Source organism: Oncorhynchus kisutch, linkage group LG6 (assembly GCF_002021735.2).
Source record: "Oncorhynchus kisutch isolate 150728-3 linkage group LG6, Okis_V2, whole genome shotgun sequence".
Taxonomy (NCBI): Eukaryota; Metazoa; Chordata; class Actinopteri; order Salmoniformes; family Salmonidae; genus Oncorhynchus; species Oncorhynchus kisutch.
In genome coordinates this window covers 58,433,416-58,460,263 of record NC_034179.2, presented here as the reverse complement: position 1 = coordinate 58,460,263, position 26,848 = coordinate 58,433,416, and the positions used below count along the sequence as shown (strand labels likewise).

The window sequence follows — 26,848 nt, the reverse complement described above, 5'->3', positions numbered from 1 at the left end:
AATCGGCTTTCTATTTCGCAAACAAAGCCTCCTTCACTCACGCCGCCAAACTTACCCTAGTAAAACTGACTATCCTACCGATCCTCAACTTCGGCAATGTCATCTACAAAATGGCTTCCAATACTCTACTCAGCAAACTGGATGCAGTTTATCACAGTGCCATCCGCTTTGTTACTAAAGCACCGTATACCACCCACCACTGCGACCTGTATGCTCTAGTCGGCTGGCCCTCGCTACATATTCGTCGCCAGACCCACTGGCTCCAGGTCATCTACAAGTCCATGCTAGGTAAAGCTCCGCCTTATCTCAGTTCACTGGTCACGATGGCAACACCCACCCGTAGCACGCGCTCCAGCAGGTTTTGTCTCACTGGTCATCCCTAAAGCCAACACCTCATTTGGCTGCCTTTCCTTCCAGTTCTCTGCTGCCTGTGACTGGAACGAATTGCAAAAATCGTTGAAGTTGGAGACTTTTATCTCCCTCACCAACTTTAAACATCTGCTATCTGAGCAGCTAACCAATTGCTGCAGCTGTACATAGTCCATCGGTAAATAGCCCACCCAATTTACCTACCTCATCCCCATACTGTTTTTATTTATTTACTTTTTCACTCTTTTGCACACCAGTATCTCTACCTGCACATGACCATCTGATCATTTATCAGATTATGTGTTAATCTGCAAAAATGTTAATTATTCGCCTATCTCCTCATCATGCCTTTTGCACACAATGTATATAGACACATTTTTTTCTTTTTTTTCTACTGTGTTATTGACTTGTTTATTGTATACTCCATGTGTAACTCTGTGTTGCTGTCTGTTCACACTGCTATGCTTTATCTTGGCCAGGTCGCAGTTGTAAATGAGAACTTGTTCTCAACTAGCCTACCTGGTTAAATAAAGGTGAAATGAAAAAAAAAAAAATCTTAAAACTAATATAAATAAAAACACAAAAATATAATAACCTTGATACTCACACACTGAACCATCATTAATTTAAACCTCAAGACCATAAGCATTCATTCAAACTGTGAGTCATGCATTTGAATTATAAACATTTAACATATGACAACAACAACAAAAAATGATTATTAATATGAATGTTTCTGTAGCATACCAATGCTTAGACTGGTATTATTACTTTCCATGAATTACATTACTGGAACAGTGAATAAAAACTATATAGGATACAACATAAGCCTCTACAATTAAGGGAATAGATAGACTAATTAATGATTGATATTTTGTTGGTCATGTTAACTGCATAGAAATTTTTATAATTATAATCAACATGTTTGATAGCCTGTGTAAACACGTATGCCTGCTTGATGAAATGAGCAGCTTTTAAATTTTTATAATTTCCCAACTAGGACTAATATTCAAAAATATACACTGTTGAGTTTAATAAAAAAGTCCCTTGCCAGATTTACAAAATTATGTTAGAATTTCATTATTCAGAAGACACACAAATATTACCCTACATGTAAGTCAGATAAGCTTGTCAACTATGAGGCCATAATTTAAAGGATCTTTATAAATACATTTTCTATGGTATTATATGATTATGCATTTATACAATTATAATAAAGGTTGATTCTACAGTTCTGGCAAAGCAACAATTATTTTGGGAAGATTTCAATCCCGGGATTGAAAACAGAACTGATTGAACCTCATTTGAAAGGTTAATTAATTTTTTAAAAGTGTTTCCTTGGGTTATATGCCAAAAAAATATCTAAATTGTCTCGGCCACACATCTTACAAATGATAATACACGGGTTTCACATTAAACGACTGGCCCACGTACCAACAATTATGCAAAGTAATAGATATAAAATACATCCCTGCATGTTTATTTTTTTCATATGTAGATGTCAGACAATATTAGCCTGCACCTTTATTTTGCGTTTCTTTCTCTCTCCTACATTATATTGAATGAACCATTTCACATCTAGGCAGCGGCCTAATTGTATCAGCCTACTATAACATATACTAGGCTATACTCACAAAGAAATACAACATGCATGCAAGAACTTATTTTTTCCACATATGTATGCAAAATGGGACCAACGTAAGCATGCTGAACGACAACACAACATTTTACTAACTGAAGCAAAATATAAATATCAAAATTGCGTAAAATCCGTGTGCAAAGGTTGTCAGAGAGCTCATTATGGAATCCGCAGGAGCCCTTTCCACTGCAAATATTCTAATTAAACACATGAAAATGATGGCATTATGCCCTTTTTAAATGGGGAAAGACCCTGCAAATTATGTCTTGATTTGCTTTCTATGTATGCTCCCGTATCCAGTTACTGCGGTTTTGTAGTGGGACCATGGCGCATGTTTTTGTAGGCTTTAGGTCGCGTCCCCTGCTCAGACATTGCATGCATCATCCAATGGTCGCGTGGCACGTCATCGACTGTACCGTCGGGCACCATATTGCTATAACATATGATGTGGTTAGCTGATCCGTAAAATACCTATCCAGGCGTGATAAGATCTGGCAAAGCCTGGGCAGAGGAACGCGCCCTTAACCTCGCGGACTTCTCTGCTCTCATGGTGCTTTCAAGACAACTGGGAACTCGGAAAAACGTAAAGTCAGTGATCTATAATGCGGAAAGACGAAGCTCGAGAAAGATACCAGAGTTTCCGACTTGCACTTCCGAACTGGAAGATCATTCAAAACGATTTTTCCAAGTCTGAGCTCGTTTTTTTTTTCAAGTTTACAGCTGGACACACAGAAGTCGGAAGTTGGAGATTTCTGAGTTCCGAGTTCCCAGTTGTTTGAACGTGGCATCAAACACTCTCCACCCAAACCTCCAGTATTCTCACGCTATTGGCTGACTGTTCGTTCGGTCACGTCCGAAACCATATAAACCTATGGGCCCGCACCTTCATTACCGTCAAATTTATTGTGCAAAAGAGCGCAATCCCAAGAAAAAATTGTGCACTCGAGATTGCCAAAACCTGTCTGGATTATACTAGGCCTACCTCACTTTAAACGTATTAGAATGTCAACGACAGATCTCAACAAACTTGACACTCTTTTTTGATGATAAACGTTTAAAACGTGTGCTGGTTGTCTTATGTGTTTGTGGGCCTATTTGTAATAGTGAAGGTCTTCATATGTCGATTGGAACATCATTCGCGAATGTTACTTTCCCCTGTTCACTATAGCATAGGTCACTGACTAGTGTCACCAACCGCAAGACTCCAAAATACCTGCAGACCGGTGGCGATTTTTATTTATTGTAAAAATGAACCTTATTGGGAGCTACCAGCATCATCATCTGATGCACGAGACGTTTCCATTCGTCCAAAGGTGTCATCAAGATTATCCCTACTTCCAAAACTGGGTGGTGAACCATGGCGAAGTCAACTCTGACTTCCAGATCCAGATGCCTTACTCCACGGAGTTCGGGGCCCCGGGTCCGGCGCAAGAAAGCCAGCTGGACGCTCTCTCCGCGTGCATGGGGAAGAGGAGAGCATCAGGGCCGAAGAAGGAGCGGAAAAGGACGGAGAGCATCAACACCGCGTTCACCGAACTGAGAGAATGTATACCAAATGTACCGGTAGATACGAAACTGTCCAAAATTAAAACGTTACGACTAGCAACAAGTTACATTTCCTACCTAATGGACGTGCTGGCTAAAGACACTGGGGAGACGGAGGGATTCAAGGCCGAAATCAAGAAATATGATAGAGATTTGAAACGGAAACGGGAAACGGTAGGCTGTGAACTATTTTAATAAGCAGCCTATTATTTTTGCATAGGCCTAAGATATATGGTGATAACATTTTTCTGTTCCAAAAATCTAAATGCATATTCTGCAAACTATAGCAGCATTGTAAAAATTATTTATTGGAATTAGGGTCACGTAGTCTATGTTCTGCCATCAATCTCAATTATTGTCTTAATTATTGAGTGTATTATGTGTCTTATATTACGGTATATGATGTAATATGCACCTTCGTGATTGTGGTTTTATGTTGAAACAACGTTGAGGCCATAATGTTGTAATTACTGTGTAGGCCTATTGCATTTGTTAAAATAAATTGTGTTTGTTGGCTCTGTAAGCGAAAACATTTCACAGTTTAGAGCAATCCCATGTCAGAGAAATTATACTTTGAGCTCAATTGAACAAGCCTGAAAAGGCCTATAAAGATAAACAATATAACATTATCCGACCTCTGGTTGTTAATGTGAACATGGAATAGGCCTAAGTGTTAAAAAAAAAAAATCGGGCCAGGTAATTTTACATTGAGTTTAAAATCAGTCTATTACAATTGCAGAGTGCTTATATCAATATTGACTACATTTTTTTATTTTATTTCACAGAACGATGGCCTGCAAGAGTCATTAGGAAACGAGAAAAAGTTCAAAGGACGGACAGGTTGGCCTCAGCAAGTCTGGGCTTTGGAACTGAACCAGTGAATGTTTTGACCTCTGAACATGCAACCCACTCAAAGACTCCGTATTCAAGCACGTCGCTGCAAGGAATACAACCACTTATACTAATCTACTGTATATACGTGCAATGTTTAAATTCAAACAAGGTGGACTTGGTAAAATGCAATATTATGCAAATATTTCAACAACTGCCTGTTAAACGTTTCTTTGTCATTTTGTCGTCTGAGAGAACTTAAATGAAAGTTGTATAGCTTAGAATAAATATTTTGGTTGTGGATAGGCCACAACGACGAACGGAGAGACTGGGATATTTGAGGTGTTTCTTTATGCCTCACGGTTATGGGGCAATGGTGTTCAGCATTATTTTTCCCGCTTTGCATTGGTCTTGTTGTAGTAGTCGACTTACTGTCGTGCTTTGTCTTGTAAAGAATTATGTTTGAATCTACCTCAAATTAATGTAACCGTTCGTTTGAAATAGAAAACTAATACATTCAGCAATAACCTATCTGTTAAAAAACAATGGAATGCACAGGTTTATATTACTTCGAAATGATACCGGTAAAGACCAACTATTGGACTATTGGTATTTGGTTTTGATAGTTTTCTTCTTATGAATTCAATGTGAAATTAGGAAATTATATTCATAATGACTTAATTTATCACACAATCTTTAAAACGGCAATGAAATCAGTCAGTTGTTCAACACAATGATTAGGTAGGCTATACACATCTTGATATACATAGCTCTAGGCAATTATTAATTTGCTTTATGAGGACACATTCTTATTTTATTTATTAAAACTTTTGTTTTATGGTGATGTAGGCTTACTATATAATTTAAGGGTTTGAGGTGCAGTAGTATAAAATATGAAAATACATGCTCAAGTGTGCTGTGTCCGGAGGACAATTAACAGTGGTAGGACTAAGGTTCGATCTCTATTTTTGTCCAAATTGAGTTATAGACATAGAACATGGAACAGAACAAGGCTAACTTATAGTCTACTCCAAATACCCCAATTCACGTGGTTAAGTTCAAAAGAGTACAAGATGAAAATTTGCTGACATCATTTATACCAATGAGTGTTCGGGAACTTTTAAAGCCAACTATTTCAGAATCATATTTTTTTAAAGATAGAACCTTATCGTCCCAAGCTCTCGATATTTCTAGCCATAATGCCATTTGTGATTTTATAGGCTATTTTCTTTCAGGGTACCCGCATGGTTCGATGGTGTGAGCTAAAACATTTGATTGGCTCTACACGATATTTACCAAATTGAGAAATTAATTAATGATCAGTATGTCTACAGCAATCAAATGATATTATCCAAATGTAGACGAAACAAATATTTTTCAATTTACGGTTGTATTCCTTTCTGGGGCTGGGACAGATGCAGGCTATTTCGCCTGAACTAAGACAGCGGTCTTTCGATTGAACAGCCCACAAGAAAGTAGTCCCATCAATCAAACGATCAATCAATATCCTATGGGATATAATAATCGAATTAAGAGATGTAGGCTATTATTTCAATGGTAAACATAGTGTATATAGCCTATGAACAAAGATTTGCTTATAGGTCAGAATAATATTGGTTTGGAATAGGCTATTTGCAGAAGCCTAATCATACATGACAACACGTTTCACATCAGAGAGGAAAAACAATCAAATTGACCAGAATAAATCATTATTAGGCTAAATAAAGAGGGAGAGCCACAACCTAAATCCTTATATTGTATGACTTATAACCTGTGGTCTAACTTAGTTCTCCACAAGAAAGGGGTTCCTCGAGCAACGGTGTGCATCTGTGCGAGTTCAAGTTCATTGCTCATCAACCAATCATGCTCAGGCAATATTTATTTGAAAAACAAACGTGCCATTCTCCAACCTACATGCCCAACATCAACGATATAAATTCGCCTATGCGGAAACTCACTGAAAAGGTGTTGTAGGCTATGACAGTTATTAGTAGCATGCAGGAAACCTTGTATTCCACAGCCTGTGTCGTGAAATGAAAAATTACCAGCCTGAGCAATGTTCCTATTTCCTGATATTGGCGCCGCAATTTTGGACATAGCCCTACTCGTGCATTGGACTAAATTATTGCAGGGAGAAAGGGCTAGGCAGGCTAAGACATGATTAATTGTCCTTACAAAGTCATATATATATATATATTTCTCTTGTTTTGGTATGTTTGTTTTATTGCTGTTATTGGTCTGTTTAATTGTGTCGTAATGCTTAATCTAGTTCTGATCACATACGCTGTGCAGTTTTATATTTTTATATAAGGTCTACGTGTTTTTAGAAACATAAAATAGACAGTATCATAAAAGTATAGAGGTTTAAGTCCTGTGACCTGCATAGAGCGGTAGGTAGGTAGGCAGGTCTAGTCTCGTTTCTGCTCGACCACTGGGACCCCAACAGGATGCCGCTAGACACCTGGTGGTGGATCTAGTAACACAGAGCAGCCTGGCCTCCAGGCAATTCATATGATTTGGGGCATTTAAAAAAAATATATCCCTCCATTTAGTACAACTACTTAAGTCTCCCAGCTACTCCATCTATGGTTGAAAAAGCATGAAAGGAGAGAAGTTTTATCCAGTCACTAATTCCATCCACCCACTAATCAGAAAATGGAATGACTGCCCCACAATAAACAAAAAGACAAGCCATTATGTACAATACATTTATTAAAAGCAATAAGCAGCCATATTTAAATAAATGTGTCTTATATAATACAACAATTGGATTAAGCAGCACAGCCAACATGCTAAAACATAGGAGGGAAACAGAAGAGGGAAATCTGGCACTACAAAGCTACAAGCAAAAACAAAGCCATCCATAGTTCAGCAAATGACATACACATGACTAATTGATGGTGTAAGATGGAAAACAGTAGACATAACTTATTACTTAAATAAGGTCTGGGACAGAGAACCTAATCAATACTAAGGCATAGCATCATCTGTGAAGAGACCACTGACAAACAAAACAGCGAGCACACAGCAGTGTTGAAGTGAACAAGAAAACCCCAATTAGTGACTGAGGGAAAGCAAAAACATATTCTATATTTATTACAACTCCCATCTTCAACCAGCGACTAGAAGCGGTAGGTAGTCTTATCGTGTGCCCACGAGACATCATTTCAACACTGTGCCAGGAGAGGAAATAGACTTGACAGCTGAGGGTGACATGATTCCACAGGAATACATTGCAATGGAATAGAACAAATGTATTGTGAACACGAAGGCAAAGTCCAGCCAGTGCTTTGGGTGCTGCCCTGAAAACTATTTAGGTGGTTCAAATATGGTTCATTGAGCTCAAGTTGAGACGTTCTACGTGTTTGTGTTAGTACAGCAACAATTCTTCTGAAATAATATAATAGTAGAAGTAATAATAATAATGCATTTCAAACCCCTAATGAACAAGTTCAATTAATTGCTTTAAATTAGTCTCAAAAGCTGAAACCATGAAAATGAATACAGACTGAAAGTTACTTTCCACCAGAGACAACTTCAGAGACCTGACAATCCAAGATGAACTAAAGTACTGACATCTCACAAAAAAGTAGAAAAAGTAGTAAAGAGTCAGACGTAATATTTCCACCAATACTTGAAAAGAGCTTGGTGTTCACTGAAACGCCATTTCACTCTGCAGTATGTGTGTGTTTCAGTGTATTAGACGGGAAAGAGCAGGTCAAGTCAATGTAAAAAATGCTGCATCATTCAACTTCAGTCTTCCCATGTATGTCATACCACTGGATGAGTATTATAAAACTGGGTTGTTCGAGGCCGGAATGTTGAATGGCCGACAGCTGTGGTATATCAGACGGTACACCACGGGTATGACAAAACATGTATTTTTACTGCTCTAATTACGTTGATAACCAGTTTATAATAGCAATAAGGCACCTCTGGGGTTTGTGTGATATGGCCAATATACCACGGCTAAGGGCTGTGTCCAGGCACTCCGCTTTGCGTCATGTATAAGAACAGCCCTTAGCCGTGGTATATAGACCATAGACCACACCCCCTCGGGCCTTAAATTGCTTCTAAGTTGGACACCAGAAAATGTGCAACGCTTCCCAAAACCTTATCCACTTATCCATCTTTTCATTCACAAAATGCTCCATGACCAGTTTATTGAAATATTACGTTTGCACACTCTCTGGTTGGACACAAGCCTTTCTTCAAGTTCTTAACGGTCCATGCAAAATACAAACAAATACAAACAAATCTTTAAGGCAGTTCTCAGAAATTGCATTCTATCGTGTTGCTGATATCTTCATACTCGTCGTGTTTTGTACATATCGGCATATTCACATTACAGAATTACATCACCCTGCGGAGAGTCTTGACAACAGTCTGAAATCAGATTAGCCCGCCTGGCGGAAACACCTCATCAAACACACGTGTTCATGTCCAAGACTTATTGGTGGCCTTTATTCCAGCTGTTTGCTGCCCTCTGATTTCTGGTCCAGTCGGCTTTTGCTGCTCTTCACCATATAAATAAAGTATGTGAGAGTCTCCTTCTCGTTCACGGGGATATTCCGGAAGTGGCGACTGACAGTCTGAAAACAAATAACATTGCATTGAGGCCAAAATCATTTAGTTATCACAGAGAAGAACTACATTCTATCCAAAGTGGTATGCAAGACAATTGAGAGGTAGAGGTCAGTTTAATCAGTCTATTGATTGAACTTCCAGTTGTTTTCTCCCCAATTTTAATAAGAACATTGTGGTGAGGATTAGTGGCATGGTCAGGGGCACAACTTTCACTGGGGACACCCCCACTCTGAATTGAAATGTTTGTCCCCCCCCCAGTTCTTTCATTGGAATGTAATACAAAAAAACAAAGGCACAGGTGTGCTTTAGGACCATGCGGATGCCTCCGAGCGGTCGGGTAGGCTGTTGGGAAAAAACCAAGCAAGACCAACAAAGACCAAGTGTGATAATCGGTCTGGTTGAAGGGATACTTTGAGATTTTGGCAAGGAAGCCCTTGATCTACGTCTCCAGAGACAGATTAACTCCTGGATACCATTTTTATGTCTCTGCGTGCAGTTTAAAGCATCCTTTTAACTCCCAACCAAATCAATGACCACAATTCTGTCAAGGATCAGAACTCCATGTATAAATTCATGTATAAACCCAAACACATTTTTATTTAAAATAATAAAGGTGAAGGGAAATAAACATCCTCTATGTAGTCACACCGGCGGTCACGAGTTATGAAGGCAGTCAAATTCCATGTGACCGTTTAGTCACAATAATTCCGCTTCTCCAACCTCTGATGCTGCTGATGGTCATAAGTAGCCTACCAAAAACTGCCTTGTACTCAGCACTCTATATTCCCTCTAATCACTCTGACATCAATACAAGTCTAATCAAAAATCTAATCAAACACTTCATGAGAGCCCATGAGCTTATGTTGCGCAACATAGGCTATGCAATTGGGCTATAAAATAGAATCATGGCCTCTTAAAAAGAGGAGGATCCTATAGGCTAAGCCTACTATATTCATTTCTCAACTTTCTTAATATTAAGCACATTGCTTGTCTTTACAACAGGAGTATAGGCTATCTGACCGGCATGATATTTAAGTGCATAGATGACATGGATTTATTGTGACGTTGTAGGCTATATGACATGGATTTATTGTGAAGTTGTAGGCTATATTACATGGATTTATTGTGAAGTTGTAGGCTTTATTACATGGATTTATTATACTTTTTAAAATGTAGATGTTCCAAAGGTCTGCATCAGTGGCTTGTAAGTTGTGTGGAAGCCAGGAGATGCTAAATTTGTTTATGTTCATTAACGTCAATTACCATGAGACCAACAATTATTTGATTTGCTTGACAATCACCGGCTGACTAAATTGTGACTGCCACAGCCCTGGTCTCACCCAGCTCTATTCGGGGCTGACAGTTCCACTCAATGGGGGCAGCACGTAAAGAGCAATAATTGTTTGGACCTGTTGACTTGTGCTTCATTAATGACATGACAGGCTCATTAACTTCTTTGGGACTGGGGGGCAGTATTGAGTAGCTTGGATGAATAAGGTGCCCAGAGTAAACTGCCTGCTACTCACACCCAGTTGCTAATATATGCATATTATTAGTAGATTTGGATAGAAAACACTGTTTCTAAAAACTGTTTGAATGATGTCTGTGAGTATAACAGAACTCATACGGCAGGCAAAAACCTGAGAAAAAAATCCAACCAGGAAGTGGGAAATCTGAGGTTATCGAAGATAGTGGGATATTGGTCATATTGCACTTCAAGGCTTCCGCTAGATGTCAACAGTCTTTAGAACCTTGTTTGAGGCTTCTACTGTGAAGTGGGGGCGAATAAGGGCTGTTTGAGCCAGGTGTCTGGCAGAGTGCCATGAGTTTGTGAAGCGCATTCACATGAGAGTTAGCTCACGTTCCATTGCTTTTCTACAGACAATGGAATTCTCTGGTTGGAACATTATTGAACATTTAGGATAAAAACATTCTAAAGATTTATTCTATACTTCGTTTGACATGTTTCTACGAACTGTAATATAACTTTGTCTCAACTTTCGCATGGACTTGCCGGCACGTCGTGATTTTGGATTGTGTACTAAACGCGCAAACAACAAGGAGGTATTTGGACATAAATGAGGGACTTTATCGAATAAATCAAACATTTGTGGAACTGGGATTCCTGGGAGTGCAAAAAGTGAATATTTATAATGCTATTTCTGACTTCTGTTGACTACACAACATGGCGGATATCCGTTTGGCTGTTTTGTTGTCTGAGCGCTCTACTCAGATTATTGCATGGTGTGCTTTTTCGGAAAAGCTTTTTTGAAATCTGACATAGCGGTTGCATTAAGGACAAGTTTATCTAAAGTTCCATGCATAACACTTGTATTTTCATCAACACTTAATGATGAGTATTTCTGTAAATTGATGTGGCTCTGCAAAATCACCGGATGTTTTGGAACTACTGAACGTAACGCACCAATGTAAACTCGGATTTATTTTATATAAATATGAACTTTATCAAACAAAACATACATGTATTGTGTAACATGAAGTCCTATGAGTGTCATCTGATGAAGATCATCAAAGGTTAGTGAATAATTCTCTCTCTATTTGTGCTTTTTGTGACTCCTCTCTTTGGCTGGAAAAATGGCTGTGTTTTTCTGTGACTTGGCTCTGACCTAACAATCGTTTGTGGTGCTTTCGCCGTAAAGCCTTTTTGAAATCGGACACTGTGGCTGGATTAACAAGAAGATCACCTTTAAAAATGGTGTAAAATACTTGTATGCTTGAGGAATTTTAATGATGAGATTTCTGTTGTTTTGAATTTGGCGCCCTGCACTTTCACTGGCTGTTGTTGAGGTGGGACGCTACCATCCCGAATATCCCAGATAGGTTAATGGAGGTCTAGGCCTCTACCGCCTGAGGAAACATTTCCTTTATTGCACATTCGTAACTGTCATAGCCATCTTGCTAGCTAACTTAGCTAGCTCAATCAATCAGTATTTTTCTGTGCTATGACACTTATTAAAGCCTTGAATCTCATAGGGGCCCCTGTCACCACTGGTCATCTAGCTAGCCACATAACCAGCAGGGTTGCATCAGTTTCCATTGGACTAGAGCTAATGCTAGCTGGCTAATGCGAGCTGGCTAATGCGAGCTGATAATCATGTAGCAGCCTATGCTGACTAGCATTGCTAATATACTAGCTAGCTAATGCTGGGTCCGCAAAAATCAAGTAAATGCTGAACTCAGGACAAAAATCACATTTCCACATTGTAGTGGCTATTGATGTTCTGGTTGTTTGTTTTTTTGCTTAGTGACATTGCAAATATCATATTTTTGTAATTTAACTATAAATGTAACTACCAGTATGTACAGTGCATTCCGAAAGTATTCAGACCGCTTCCCTTTTTACACATTTTATTACGTTACAGCGTTATTCTACAATGGATAAAATAATTTCTTACCCTCAATCTACACACAATACCACATAATGACAAAGTGAAAACAGGTATAGATTGTTGCAATTTTATTAAAAATAAAAATACCTTATTTACGTAAGTATTCAGACCCTTTGCTATGAGACTTGAAATTGAGCTCAGGTGCATCCGGTTTCTATTGATCATCCTTGAGCTGTTTCTACAAAATGATTTGAGTCCACCTGTGGCAACTTTCTTTGGATTGGACATGATCTGGAAAGGTACACACCTGTCTATATAAGGTCCCACAGTTGACAGTGCATGTCAGAGCAAAAACCATGCAATGGGGCCGAAGGAATTGTCCGTAGAGCTCCGAGACATGGTTGTGTTGACATTTCTGCAGCATGGAAGGGCCAAGAACACAGTGGCCTCCATTGTTTTTAAGAATGGAAGAAGTTTGGAACCACCAAGACTCTTCCTATAGCTGGCCGCCCAGCCAAATTGAGCAATTGGAAGAGAAGGGCCTTGCTCAGGGAGGTGACCAAGAACCCAATGGTCATTTTGACAGAGCTCCAGAGTTCTTCTGTGGAGATGGGAGAACCTTCCAGAAGGACAACCATCTCTGCAGCACTCCACCAATCAGGCCTTTATGATAGTGGCCAGACGGAAGCCATTGCTCAGGGAAAAAAAAGGCACATGACAGCCTGCTTGGAGTATACAAAAAGGCACCTAAATGACTCTCAGACCATGAGAAACAAGAGTCTCTGGTCTGATGAAACCAAGATTGAACTCTTTGGCCTGAAAGCCAAGAGTCACGTCTGGAGGAAACCTGGCACCATCCCTACAGTGAAGCATAGTGTTGGTTGGCAGCCTCATGCTGTGGGGATGTTTTTCAGCGGCAGGGACTGAGAGCCTAGTCAGGATTGAGGGAAAGATAAACAGAGAGATCCTTGATGAAAACCTGCCCCAGAGCGCACAGGACCACAGACTGGGACGAAGGTTCACCTTCCAACAGAACAACAACCCTAAGCACACAGCCAAGACAACGCAGGAGTGGCTTTAGGACAAGTCTCTGAATGTCCTTGAGTTACCCAGCCAGAACCCGGACTTGAACATCTCTGGAGAGACCTGAAAATAGCTGCGCAGCGACGCTCACCATCCAACCTGACAGAGCTTGAGAGGATCTGCAGAGAAGAATGGAAGAAACTCCCCAAATACAGGTATGACAAGCTTGTAGCGTCATACCCAAGAAGACTCAAAACTGTAATCACTGCCAAAGGTGCTTCAACAAAGTACTGAGTAAAGGGTCTGAATGTAAATGTTATTTTTTTGTATTTTATAAATTTACTAAAATGTCTAAAAGACTTTGAATTGTCATTATGGTGCATTGTGTTAAGATTGATGGGGAAAAAATGATTTAATCCATTTTAGAATAAGGCTGTAGGGTAACAAAATGTGGAAAAAGTCAAGGGGTCTGAATACTTTCCGAATGCACTGTACTAATCCGGTTTTCACATGAGAAAATGAGTGAAGTGCCAAATTCCCGGCGAGATACTGCGACACACACTTACGGATACGAAGTCTCAGAAATAAAAGATCCGGTCACGGATTAGGAGCCACTCCCTTTGAGGATACTGGAGTTATTAGGAGAGGAGAATGACTTTGGATAATTGCCCTAATGAAATCCCAAGACAGAAGTTTACTCTTTTAGAGCTGAGTCCTTCTGAGACAGTTTACCAAGTTCTTTAGATGGGCTACTAACTAATGAACAAAAATATAAATGCTACATGTGTTGCTCACCATTTTTCATGAGCTGAAATAAAAGATTCCAGAATGTTCCATATGCCTGAAAAGCTTATTTATCTACAATTTTGTGCACAAATCTGTTTACATCCTTGTTAGTGAACATTTTCCTTTGCCAAGATAATCCAGCCACCTGACAGGTGTCATATCAAGAAGCTGATTAAACAACATGATCCTTACACAGGTGTGCTTGTGCTGGGGACACTAAAGGCCACAGATGTCTCAAGTTGAGGGAGAGTGCAATTGGCATGATGACTGTAGGAATGTCCACCAGCGCCGTTAACGTTAATTTCTCTATCATAAGCCACCTCCAACGTCATATTCGAGAATTTGGCAATACATCGAACTGGCCTAACAACCGCAGACCACGTGAAACCACACCAGCCCAGGACCTCCACATCTGGCTTCTTCGACGGCGGAATCGTCTGAGACCAGCCACCCGGACAACAGATGAGCATTGGTGTTTGTAATAAAGCCCTTTTGTGGGGAAAAACGATTTGGCTGGGCCTGGCTCCCAAGCGGGCCCATGCCCTCCCATGTTTGTTCCCCTGCCCAGTCATGTGAAATCAATAGATTAGGTCCTAGTGAATTCATTTCAATTGACTGAGTTCCTTATATGAATTCTAACTCAGTAAAATGGTTGAAATTGTCACATTTATATTTTTGTTCTATATATATATATATATATATATCTATTTAAAAAAAACTAACAGGACAGCACTGCTGTATAAAATCAGTAATGTAAGATTTTTAAAGCCTGCCTACTATCACTGTGGCAATAAACAAATGAACCGTTTGTCATTTGGATATGTTGACACGAAGCAGTACAAGCCATAATTAGGTTGGAATAAGCTTATTTAGACAAGGAACGAGATTGCAAGAGGGACGCGAGTAGTTTCTCCTGCCTGTGGGTCTGGCACTTAGGCTTTCTACTCTACTAGCCAGCTCCCCTTTGGCCAAGATGTCAGGCGAAACTGGTTTCGCAAGTTGCAGTTTGTTTTGGATAGCCGCTGGGAGACTTGGCATCAAAACGGACCATTGTATTTATTAGTCCAGTAATTATGAAGTACATCTAGATTACAAAATGCGAAAACTCCATATAGGACAACAATATATGAATACATTCATCAAAGTAAAATATTGTGCCTGGTGCTTGTCTTTAGCTGGAATAGATACCCCACTGCAGTGTACACTGTTAGCGGTCTATGACATACTACAAACATATTACTGCTGTAGGCCCTGTGGTTAAAAATACATTTAAAAATCCCATGACAAACTTAAGTTGATCTCAGATAGATTGTCTAGGGGCAAGTGACCCTCCCCTTTCATGTAAGAAAGTCATGACCATCATACTTTTAGAGAAAGGATCATTTTGTACATGTGTTTAACAGAGTTAGACAAACTCCAGTTCCCTTGCTTAGGGGGACCGGGGTCCTCCCCGGGATCATTTTTATGCAGAAGGGCTGAGAAGCTCTTAAAAAAAAAAAAGACATTCTAGCCATTAATTAACTATTAGATAGCCATAAAAAAAGTATATTTTAATACACTGAAAAAAAGTGTGGGCCAGAATAAGGCTCTCTCCTCACTTTTCAGTTCGCTGCAGCTAGCGACTGGAGCGAGCTGCAACACACACTGAAACTGGACAGTTTTATCTCAATCTCTTTATTCAAAAACTCAATCATGGACACTTACTGACAGTTGTGGCTGCTTTGCGTGATGTATTGTTGTCTCTACCTTCTTGCCCTCTGTGCTGTTGTCTGTTCCCAATAATGTTAGTACCATGTTGTGCTGCTACCATGTTGTGTTGCTACCATCATGTGTTGCTACCATGTTGTTATGTTGTGTTGCTACCATGCTGTGTTGTCATGTGTTGCTGCCTTGCTATGTTGTTGTCTTATAAGTCTCTCTTTATGTAGTGTTGTCTCTCTAGTCGTGATGGGTTTTTGTCTTATATTGATATTTGATTTTTAATCCCTGTCCCCGCAGGCCTTTTGGTAGGCCGTCATTGTAAATACGAATTTGTTCTTAACTGACTTGCCTAGTTAAATAAAGGTGAAATAAAATACAAAATAAATAAAATATTGTTTCTGCAATGAGAAATTACCATCTTCAGCGAAGGTACTACGAATTTCATGGACTATCACAATCATTTTTTGGAGATTGTAGAGAACCTCTATACGAACGGCTTTTTTTGGTGAACGTCAGGAATCGAACATGTGAAAGGGCCATTCATTTGGCTCCCTGATTCGCATACTACTAGTATCTTCTCTGAAGATGGTCATTTCTCATTGTGCAGAAACAATATAGTGAGGAGAGAGCCTTATTCTGGTCCACACTTTTTCAGTGTATTAAAATATATACTTTTTAAGGCGATCTAATAGTTCATTAATGGCTTGGGCAGTCAGCGTCAGGAGGAAGGATAGAGAAGAGGTGTGGCTCCTGCAACTTGAATGCGCCTCAAAAGGAATATGTATCTCGCATAGAACACAAGTTGACTTGGTAAATAGGTAAACTATTCTACTATGGGGTTGTGTGAGTATGTTTAAATATGTTTTAAAAGTTGCACACAGCGTAACAGAAAATAACATATTTGAGAACACACTTATTTGGGAATATATTTCATAGAACATACATGCTTCTGTAGTAGGCTACATCATATCCAGAGATGTTTACACTGATCTACACTGACCTCAAAAACCCGTCGCAGTAAAGGAGAACTTCAACCCGTGTAGAAATACTTGTCTTTCTTGCACTTGTAGAAAGATGCCACTCAAGGAGTAGAGAAATAAGTGCGGTAGCAATGGAAACCAGGGACCCCCTCAAAATTGCTGCATTTCTTACTGGCACTTGTTTCACTAACATTTGTTTTGCTTGCAGTGACTGTGATATGTGGTTGTTTAAACCCATCTTAGTTGAATACACACTAAGTCGCTCAGGATAAGATTGAACGCTAAATGACTAGAGTGTAAATATTGGCCTACCTCAGCCAGTTGAGCCTTGTTCAAGCCAGGTCTGGTCTGGAGCTTGTAGTGTCTCTTGTAGCGTCTCAGCGTGTTCACCTGAAGCTGGAACAGATCCACCTAACATCACAGAGACACACATTGTGAGGACAGAGTGGTGGCCCATCCTTTAAGCATTGAATATCTTACTGCTCTCTATCAATTATGTTTCACACAAAAGAATGCATAGAACTGTCATGCTATTGGGCCTTTTCATCAACAGTCGTCTTATGTTCTTTTTCATATCTATTCAACTTGATGTTTTTTCTTTTTCAAGGAGAAGCAGTGACATTCTTTAGAGACACATGATTTAAAGGGAGGATAATGGGCTCGTTTCCCCGGCTTTTACCTCTGGCACCTCCACATCATGATCAGGAGACTCCCCTCCGTCGTCACTCGTCTTCCTCTTCCGTTTGTTACGGACACTCTGGATGAAGTTTTTGTGGAAGTCGCATATGTAGAGGTGTCGGACCTAAAAGAGGAATAAGAGTGTACAAAACATTTCCCATTACATAGAATTTAGAAGAAAAAGAAACGCACACCTATTTAGGCGAGGTGCTGGCTAGCGGAGTAGAATACTTGAAAATAAAAGACCCGACTCGCCGCCCACTCTGGGAGCTCAGATGCAAAAATGTAATTACCAACGTTTCGACAGCCAAGCTGTCTTCATCAGGGTATAAAAAAAGGTGAAAGCTATGATCCCTTATTGATGTCACTTTCTAAATTGCTTCAAATCCATTTAGATGACGGGGAGGAGAAGGGGGACATCTACTAAGCCGCTCGCTCCTGTAAGATGGGAAGGCAGAGCAGGCAGTGGCCCGGTTGTGTGAACCAAATCGCAGAAAACAAACAAATTAGGTATATCCAAAGCTTTGTGGACTCAGGAGTGCCAGATAGCTTTATGGGACTCTGCTTCCCTACAGTTTTGGCCTGGTTCAGGCACCTAGCCTGAGGCACAGAGATTTAGGTCTGTAATCATACAGACCTCCTCCCACACATTTGGGTCTAGGGTGTCTGAGTCCAATTCCCCACATCCTCCAGTAGCTCAGCCTGATATGCCTGCAATACAGAGTCCTGGTACAGGTTCTGAAAAATTGAGGCGCTCCGTCTTTCAAGGGAGTGAGGGGCCTGAAGTTGTTAGCCAGCGACCGCTCTACCTAGGGAGGGTTGCCAAACCCGGATTCCTCCATGTTGTTCATGTCCAGGCTCGGGGGTGCCTCTAACAAGAATCTAACTAGTGAGAAGTTCGTCCAACAGGCTCTTAGCTTCCCTGAGGCAAGCTTGGTACCGCAGGGAGCATCTGTTAAAGGCCCTTTAACAGGCCGAGCTCCTACGGGAGACGACCACTCAATGCAGCCAAGCAGGAGTTTTCAGTGTAGCCTATTAATGGTCTATAAATGTTGAAATATCTTCACATCTACAATACAAACCTCTAGGCTCCCGTCATAAGAGTAAAAAAACTAAACAAAAAAACAATTACAGGGGGCAGTTTGGAAAAAAAAATCTTGTATGAATCATCCTCTGGAATAACGCACATGCTTGGATAATAATTACAAAATCAGCGTCTCATGATACCCGTCCAAATAGGGCCACAAACATAGCAAAGAATAAGCTTACCAGCATAGAGTGCACCACATCATCCCATGGGATCAGTCAAGGCTGCACACTGCAGAAACATCACTGAACTATTATAGTTCCTACACATCACCTCCTATACTCAAACAAAGTAGGCCTTTTATAGGCAAATGGGCAGCATCATGTTCATGTCAGTCCTCTAGAACGCAAATGTTGTCTTCCTAGTAGGTCTCCGCACCAGTATAGTGAGGTTGTGAGTATGTGTGCACCGTGTTTTGGGAGGCCAGCAAGAGTCGACTCTAAACATACTCGAGTCGTGCAGGGTGAACCCAAATTGTCTATCCGCAGACTGCGGTTCTAAACATGCCGCGCCCACTGCCATTGGGTTGTTAACTTAAGCGCCGTCTGACACACCAGAACAGTCCTGTGGCCGTAATGCACCAACGTTGGAAACCCCCACCGAAGAATAAGGCTGCTTGGTTAGCTAGGACACCCCCGTAGACAGTGTTCTTCGCCACCGCCTAACCGAGCACTGTTTTACCGCAGTTCTATTCATGTTACAGCGAGGGAAGTAGCTAGTTTGTGAGCCAACCCGAAACTCGCTAAACGTTAAAATCTGCGGAGAGGAGGCGAAGGACACTGCCGGTCGCCTGGCTAGCTAGCAGTATAAATGGCAGTGGGGCGGGATGTAGTAAACGCGGAATGTTGGTGGACCTTCTCGATGAAACAGCCAAGGATTGGAGGTCCTCCTTGTTTGATGTTCCACAAACTAATCCAAATGAAGCCATAAGCAATCAGATAAATCCAATGTTCCGTGATTATGGCGCAGGACAATTGTAAAACAATAGCAAATAGATAAGTGTGGTTGAATTTGCCAACAAACTGAAAGCGTGCGCGATTAGCACATTATTGCCTAGCAAATTGTCAGTGGGAATGTCTACGGGGATAGCTGGCTACCTCGTCTCATAGTTGGAACAACTAGCTAGAAATACACACTTACACTTTTGTCGATGTCCAGCTTTAGTTTTTTCTGCGATATGCTTTTCTGGATCCGCTTGCTGAAGGAAGCGTTTCCAGCTGATCGTCCGCAGCGCTCACCGTCCTCAATCAAACAACAAGTCTGGCCGTAAAACGGTGGAGCCGGAGGTCCATCGTGACTGTCTTCTTCTGTGCTGAACCCGTTCATGATAGTTGGTTTGGGGATCTTCTTGTAAAAGCCACTGAGAACGTTCTGTCGTCCTTGAATGGCCACTTTCTTCTACAGACTATCGTTATCGTCGTAACAACTGATTTTATATTAAACCAATGCGAAAAGGTAATGAAAGGACACTGTACTGAGTTTCGTCGTCAAGCTAGGAACCCATACCACAATACAGGCTAGAATGTCAAGAAAGAGACAGGACCTCAAGGTGGCTTGCTAGCTAAGTAGCTACTGCTAGCGAACGAAATTCCTAAACTGATAACACGCAACCGTTACTTTTCTATCATTCGTACATATAGCTCTAAACGGTTCACATATCACACGAAATCGGAACACTTCAATCGTCTTTCACTGATTAAACAATTTTGAAGACATCACGTATTTCATAGACTTCACCTCAACAGCCGCGGTAATTCTTTCAGAATAGCTTGTACAATGAACACGTCCTGCTACTGCAGCGGAAGGGATCACTATTGGTCATTTTCTAATAGAGGCGGGATTAGTATGTTTGTATTGCTCTTCGGTTGGTTAAAATGTATGTAAATCGTCCAAATGTTGCTTCCTGGATCACGATGCGTTTTTGTTTTGTATGAAAAGATGAGTCTGAAACGGCCTCTGTGCTCAACTGTGTAATCTTCATACTGACAAACATAGACATACATTTCTTTGTGTGCATTATATACGGATAGTATAATAATACAAAATATGTAGTAGCGTAATAATGTTATGACGTACTGTAAGTGCCTTAATATGTTTGCAGCCCAGGGAGAGTAGCTGCTAATGGAGATCCTTAGTACAATGATAGTCTGATATTATTTGTCTAAACGCGGTCGTTGTGTAGTTTTGAATAGGATTTCCGCATGCATTCTTTTAGACGTCTGCAGCACACAGGAGTTATCAATTTGTTAAAATACATAAAGTAATATCCTTGGTCTTAAATGTAGCCAACCACTGCCCTAATCAGGACGTTTCCCAAAAGCATATTGGCTAAATTAAGATGCTTTTGGCATACCAGGCCTCGATGAAATAGCCTTAATGCCCTTGACAAGTAGCTAGTAGATTTATTTTAAATATGAAAAAAAAAGGATTAGACTGACTCAAGTATAATTATACTGCAAATTAAATGGTTAGACATCTCAACCTTACATGGAACAAGGCCCAAACTACATTTAATGCTTTAAAATTGGTGTTTTTAGGAGACAATGCCATCCTCAAAGTAACTAGTCAGAGGAGTCCATTGCTACAGTATAGAGAAACAGTAGTAAGCTCTGTCATCATGTAACTTGTGACCAGAGTACCTGATTTGTGACCTGTCCCCGGTAAGAGCTGTCCCCTGCAATGTCCCAGTAAAAGTAGCAACTCTGTAGTTAAATGTATGATATTTCCGTAATCAAAAGCTGCATCAAATCGGATTTGCATGTAAAAAATGTAGTCTCGCCTTCACTCGTTTAATCAGTGATACAATTGCAACACCGAATGAACCAAAAAAAATGAACAGCCAAAAAACAATCCAACAGTATAGGCTACCAAATTTGGGTGATTCTAAAATTACTACATAGGCTAACATGACAACACCGCCTCCCGCGAGCGTTGCAAAATAAATGTACACATACATGTTGTTCAATCATTGCCTCCACACTGCTTGCGCACTTCAACGAGCAACATGCGCTCCCGGTCTAGTCAGTATGTTAGAGTAAAACAAGGGGTAATCTATGTATGTGTTGTAGTTGAAAGGACTGTACATTTAAAAATGGTTCGTTAAATATAGTTAAATTACATTTTTTCCCCAGCAACACATTTCCCAAAATCTGGTCACATTACTTCAAATTCACATGCATGTTGCATTCTTTTGCAACCAACAGGAGCCAAAGTGCAAACTTGAGGGAATTTATTGCAAAACTTTCCATGTGTAAAAACGGAAAACTCAGAATATAACAAGTTATTGGTATGGAATAATTAGTCTAACAAAGTACAGTGCTTTCGGTCAGCTCCCAATGACAGGCCTGTGAGGCTAAACGTGTCATATTACGCCATCTACTGGTTATTCAAAAACATAGCACATGGTAGGTAGCCAGGTCAGGTCATAAACTACTATCAAAACGCATATTAATAAATATTTTTTATTTAGTAAATCTTACACATTGTCTTACTGTAAAATCTTTATATTCAGATCATTTCATTTATGTACACATTTATTGGTGCAACTTATTCCACTAAAATGAAGTGTCAGAGTAATAAGTGAGACACAAAAAGGAATATGCGAGAAAAAAAAACGACACAGGACTGACTACCAACATTTAAATCCTAATGTCACAGCTTGCAAGCTTGATTATCAGATCTACTGTGCTACAAAAAATAAATCCATCAGCCCTACAAAATGAGACCAGAAAGAAACTGGTCAGGCTGGGAGGGAGGAGAACAAAGATGGGGCGACAAGGTGAATGAGGAGAGGTGACAAGATAGGTGAACAGTAGGGACAGAGATAGATGGAGAGAAGATGAACAAATGGGGGAAATTAAGATTCACATTTATTTCAACCACAGAGTGGGGGACAAAATAAACACCAGACCAAAATGTACTTAGATTTTTTTCTATTTGTTTTAAAGGCGGTACGCGCAGAGCAGTGGTAATAATCATGTGTTAAAAAGACTTAACAGTAGAGTCGTGCAATAGCAGCAAATTCATTAATTGACACTGGTGGTGGCAGCAGCGAACCACTCTACGCCGCGGCAGTACTTGGTAAATTTATCCTTCAGGTGCTGTCTGTACTGGTGGCGGTTGTTGTAGAAGGACTTGTTGCTATCCACAAACAACTGGATCTCGTCCTGCGTGAGGCAGTTCTCTTCGTCTGAAGTGACTTCAGAGTCGTCCTGTTTTCAGTAGAAAATACAGTTAAAATGGACCTTACACACACACACTGAATAAATGTTTTACATCCTACAGCAACACTCAAAACAAGTACAATAGTCACTTCAGTGCTGGGTGTCATTATCACAGCTTTTACATTTTTTTTTAAACATTTCACTGACCAGTAGTTCCATGAGACTGTTGGCGCTGGTGTTCCCCTCCAGATAATGGCTCATATTCTTTTGATGTCCTGCCCATGGTAACTGCAGTGCAATGCTAGAAAAGGTGTCACAGCACAACTTGGCACACGTCTCTTTGGTTCTGCACACAGGTGACGTTGTAGAAGTGTTTTTCCCTCTCCTGTACCCTTCCATCACACAACCCTCTGCTTTTCCACCCTTTGGAGAAAATACATGTTTTAAAGTTTTGTTTAATAGTGTCACCTGATTAGCAATGAATTGGGTCCTCATCATAGCTCTGACTAGACTAACATAACACAATGAAAAACTGTCAAGGGGAAAGGTCCATTTAAATTAGACTATACAAATGGAAAGATCTGGAAAAATCACATCCCTACTATGGTGAAATCAAACTAAATTCTCATCTCACCTGATCGTTACATAACGAGCCATTGTTCTTTCTTTTCTTATTATTTTTCTTGCCCTTCGTGTTTTCTTCAGAGTTAGCCCAGCACTCCACACAGCTGTATACCCCGTACTCCTCGTCTTCATCACAGTGATTATGACGGTGACCACACAAGTAGTCTCCTTCAGATGACAACAAGACACACAGCAGCAGTGAGAAAGGAGACCGACAGGCATCCTATCCAGATACACCACATTCTGTCTTACAAAAAAAAGAAAACAAATGACAGCAACACCAGGCTTGGAAAAACGCATCACTATTTGGACCACACACAACAACAAAAAAATGGACCAACCTGCTTCCTCATGGTTGCAGATTCCGTCAGTGCAGGCGACGTCAGAGCCCTCCCGTGAGCCAGTCTCGCTGCCTTCCATGCTAGAAGAGTAGCCACAGTCACTCCCATTGCTGTGGAGTGACAAACCTGGGGAAAGGACAAGGAGAAAAATCACTTAAATGAGCTCAACAAGTGCCTGAGGCTGGTCTAGCGGGCAATGCCGCCTGCCCATATACAGATTAGAGGTCGACCGATTAATCAGACTGGTCGATTAATTAGGGCCAATTACAATTTTTTTTTTTTTTTTTACACCTTTATATAACTAGGCAAGTCAGTTAAGAACACATTCTTATTTTCAATGACGGCCTAGGAACGTTAACTACCTTGTTCAGGGGCAGAACGACCGATTTTTACCTTGTCAGCATGGGGATTCGTTTTTGCAACCTTCCGGTTACTAGTCCAACACTCAGACCACCTGCACTCCACGAGGAGCCTGCGTGGCAGGCTGACTTACTGCCCCCTGACGAGGGCAGTTGCTAGGTAGCATTAAACTTATCTTATAAAACAATCTTAACATAATCACTAGTTAACTACACATGGTTTATCTAGCTTGTCCTGCGTTGCATATACAGTGGGACAAAAAAGAATAGTCAGCCACCAATTGTACAAGTTCTCCCACTTAAAAAGATGAGAGGCCTGTAATTTTCATCATAGGTACACTTCAACTATGAGAGACAAAATGAGAAAAAAAAATCCAGAAAATCATATTGTAGGATTTTTAATTTATTTATTTGCAAATTATGGTGGAAAATAAGTATTTGGTCAATAACAAAAGTTTCTCAATACTTTGTTATATACCCTTTGTTGGCAATGACAGAGGTCAAACGTTTTCCGTAAGTCTTCACAAGGTTTTCACACACTGTTGCTGGTATTTTGGCCCATTCCGCCATGCAGATCTCCTCTAGAGCAGTGATGTTTTGGGGCTGTTGCTGGGCAACATGGACTTTCAACTCCCTCCAAAGATTTTCTATGGGGTTGAGATCTGGAGACTGGCTAGGCCACTCCAGGACCTTGAAATGCTTCTTACGAAGCCACTCCTTCGTTGCCCGGGCGGTGTGTTTGGAATCATTGTCATGCTGAAAGACCCAGCCACGTTTCATCTTCAATGCCCTTCCTGATGGAAGGAGGTTTTCACTCAAAATCTCACGATACATGGCCCCATTCATTCTTTCCTTTACACGGATCAGTCGTCCTGGTCCCTTTGCAGAAAAACAGCCCCAAAGCATGATGTTTCCACCCCCATGCTTCACAGTAGGTATGGTGTTTGGATGCAACTCAGCATTCTTTGTCCTCCAAACAAGACGAGTTGAGTTACCAGATTTTTGCTCACCGTTCTTGTGATCATTTTGACCCCACGGGGTGAGATCTTGCATGGAGCTCCAGATCGAGGGAGATTATCAGTGGTCTTGTATGTCTTCTATTTCCTAATAATTGCTCCCACAGTTGATTTCTTCTAACCAAGCTGCTTACCAGTCTTCCCAGCCTGGTGCAGGTCTACAATTTTGATTCTGGTGTCCTTTGACAGCTCTTTGGTCTTGGCCATAGTGGAGTGTGACCGTTTGAGGTTGTGGACAGGTGTCTTTTATACTGATAACAAGTTCAAACAGGTGCCATTAAAACAGGTAACGAGTGGACGGACAGAGGAGCCTCTTAAAGAAGAAGTTACAGGTCTGTGAGAGCCAAAAATCTTGCTTGTTTGTAGGTGACCACACTTATTTTCCACCATAATTTGCAACTAAATTCATAAAAAAAATCCTACAATGTGATTTTCTGGATTTTTTTTCTCAGACAAAATGTCTGTCATAGTTGAAGTGTACCTATAATTAAAATTACAGGCCTCTCATCTTTTTAAGTGGGAGAACTTGCACAATTAGTGGCTGACTAAATACTTTTTTGCCCCACTGTAATCGATGCAGTGCCTGTTAATTTCTCATCAAATCACAGCCTACTTCGACAAACGGGTGATTATTTAACAAGCGCATTTGAGAAAAAAGCACTGTCATTGCACCAACCATAAACATCAATGCCTTTCTTTAAAATCAATAGACAAGTATATATTTTTAAACCTGCATATTTAGTTAATATTGCCTGCTAACATGAATTTATTTTAACTAGGGAAATTGTGGCACCTCTTGCGTTCTGTGCAAGCAGAGTCAGGGTATATGCAGCAGTTTGGGCCGCCTGGCTCGTTGCAAACTGTGTGAAGTCCATTTATTCCTAACAAAGGCCGTAATTAATTTGCCAGAATTGTACATAATTATGACATAATATTGAAGGTTGTGCAATGTAACAGCAATATTTAGACTTAGGGATGCCACCTGTATTTCACTGAAAGAATAAACGTTTTGTTTTCGAAATGATAGTTTTCGGATTCGACCATATTAATGACCAAAGGCTCATATTTCTGTGTGTTATTATGTTATAATTAAGTCTATGATTTGATAGAGCAGTCTGACTGAGCGGGGGTAGGCACAGCAGCAGGCTCGTAAGCATTCATTCATACAGAACTTTAGTGCGTTTTCCAGCAGCTCTGCGCAATTCTTCAAGCATTGCGCTGTTTATGACTTCAAGCCTATCAACAACCGAGATCAGGCTGGTGTAACCGATGTGAAATGGCTAGCTAGCTAGCGGGGTGCGCGTTTCAAACGTCACTCGATCTGAGACTTGGAGTGGTTGTTCCCCTTGCTCTGCATGGGTAACGCTGCCTAGAGGGTGGCTGTTGTCGATGTGTTTCTGGTTCGAGCCCAGGGAGGAGCGAGGAGAGGGATGGAAGCTACTGTTACACTGGCAATACTAAAGTGCCTATAAGAACATCCAATAGTCAAAGGTATATGAAATACAAATCGTAGAGAGAGAAATAGTCCTATAATAACTACAACCCAAAACTTCTTACCTGGGACTCATGTTAAAAGGAACCACCAGCTTTCATATGTTCTCATGTTCTGAGCAAGGAACTTAAACATTAGCTTTCTTACATCGCAAATATTGCACTTTTACTTTTTGTTTTTGCATTATTTAAACCAAATTGAACATGTTTCATTATTTATTTGAGGCTAAATTGATATTATCGATGTATTATATTCAGTTACAATAAGTGTTAATTCA

The 26,848-nt window shown here is 40.4% G+C and overlaps 3 protein-coding genes across 9 annotated transcripts in view; 1 reads left to right on the top strand and 2 right to left on the bottom strand.

Moving 5' to 3' along the window:
* The first annotated feature begins 2,894 nt into the window (after positions 1-2,894).
* LOC109893041 (heart- and neural crest derivatives-expressed protein 1-like) lies at positions 2,895-6,984 on the top strand. Its single transcript, XM_020486038.2, has 2 exons — positions 2,895-3,727; positions 4,339-6,984. The coding sequence occupies exons 1-2, from the start codon at positions 3,257-3,259 to the stop codon at positions 4,432-4,434; spliced, it is 567 nt and encodes a 188-aa protein (XP_020341627.1). The 5' UTR covers positions 2,895-3,256; the 3' UTR covers positions 4,435-6,984.
* Positions 6,985-7,078: 94 nt separating this feature from the next.
* LOC109893042 (histone deacetylase complex subunit SAP30L) lies at positions 7,079-21,913 on the bottom strand. The gene is made up of 4 exons (XM_020486041.2): positions 19,717-21,913; positions 17,491-17,613; positions 17,124-17,222; positions 7,079-8,976 (listed from the first exon to the last, which is right to left on the bottom strand). The coding sequence occupies exons 1-4, from the start codon at positions 19,900-19,902 to the stop codon at positions 8,848-8,850; spliced, it is 537 nt and encodes a 178-aa protein (XP_020341630.1). The 5' UTR covers positions 19,903-21,913; the 3' UTR covers positions 7,079-8,847.
* Positions 21,914-22,023: 110 nt separating this feature from the next.
* The window catches only part of LOC109893039 (gametogenetin-binding protein 2), a 41,908-nt gene continuing 37,083 nt past the window's right edge, over positions 22,024-26,848 (bottom strand). For all 7 annotated transcript variants that reach the window (XM_020486037.2, XM_020486033.2, XM_020486036.2 and 4 more), the window contains 4 exons: positions 23,705-23,830; positions 23,374-23,531; positions 22,947-23,162; positions 22,024-22,787 (listed from right to left, as the gene is read on the bottom strand). In XM_020486037.2, coding sequence (XP_020341626.1) covers positions 22,602-22,787; positions 22,947-23,162; positions 23,374-23,531; positions 23,705-23,830 — 686 coding nt within the window. In that variant the 3' untranslated portion in view covers positions 22,024-22,601. The remainder of the gene's footprint in view (positions 22,788-22,946; positions 23,163-23,373; positions 23,532-23,704; positions 23,831-26,848) is intronic.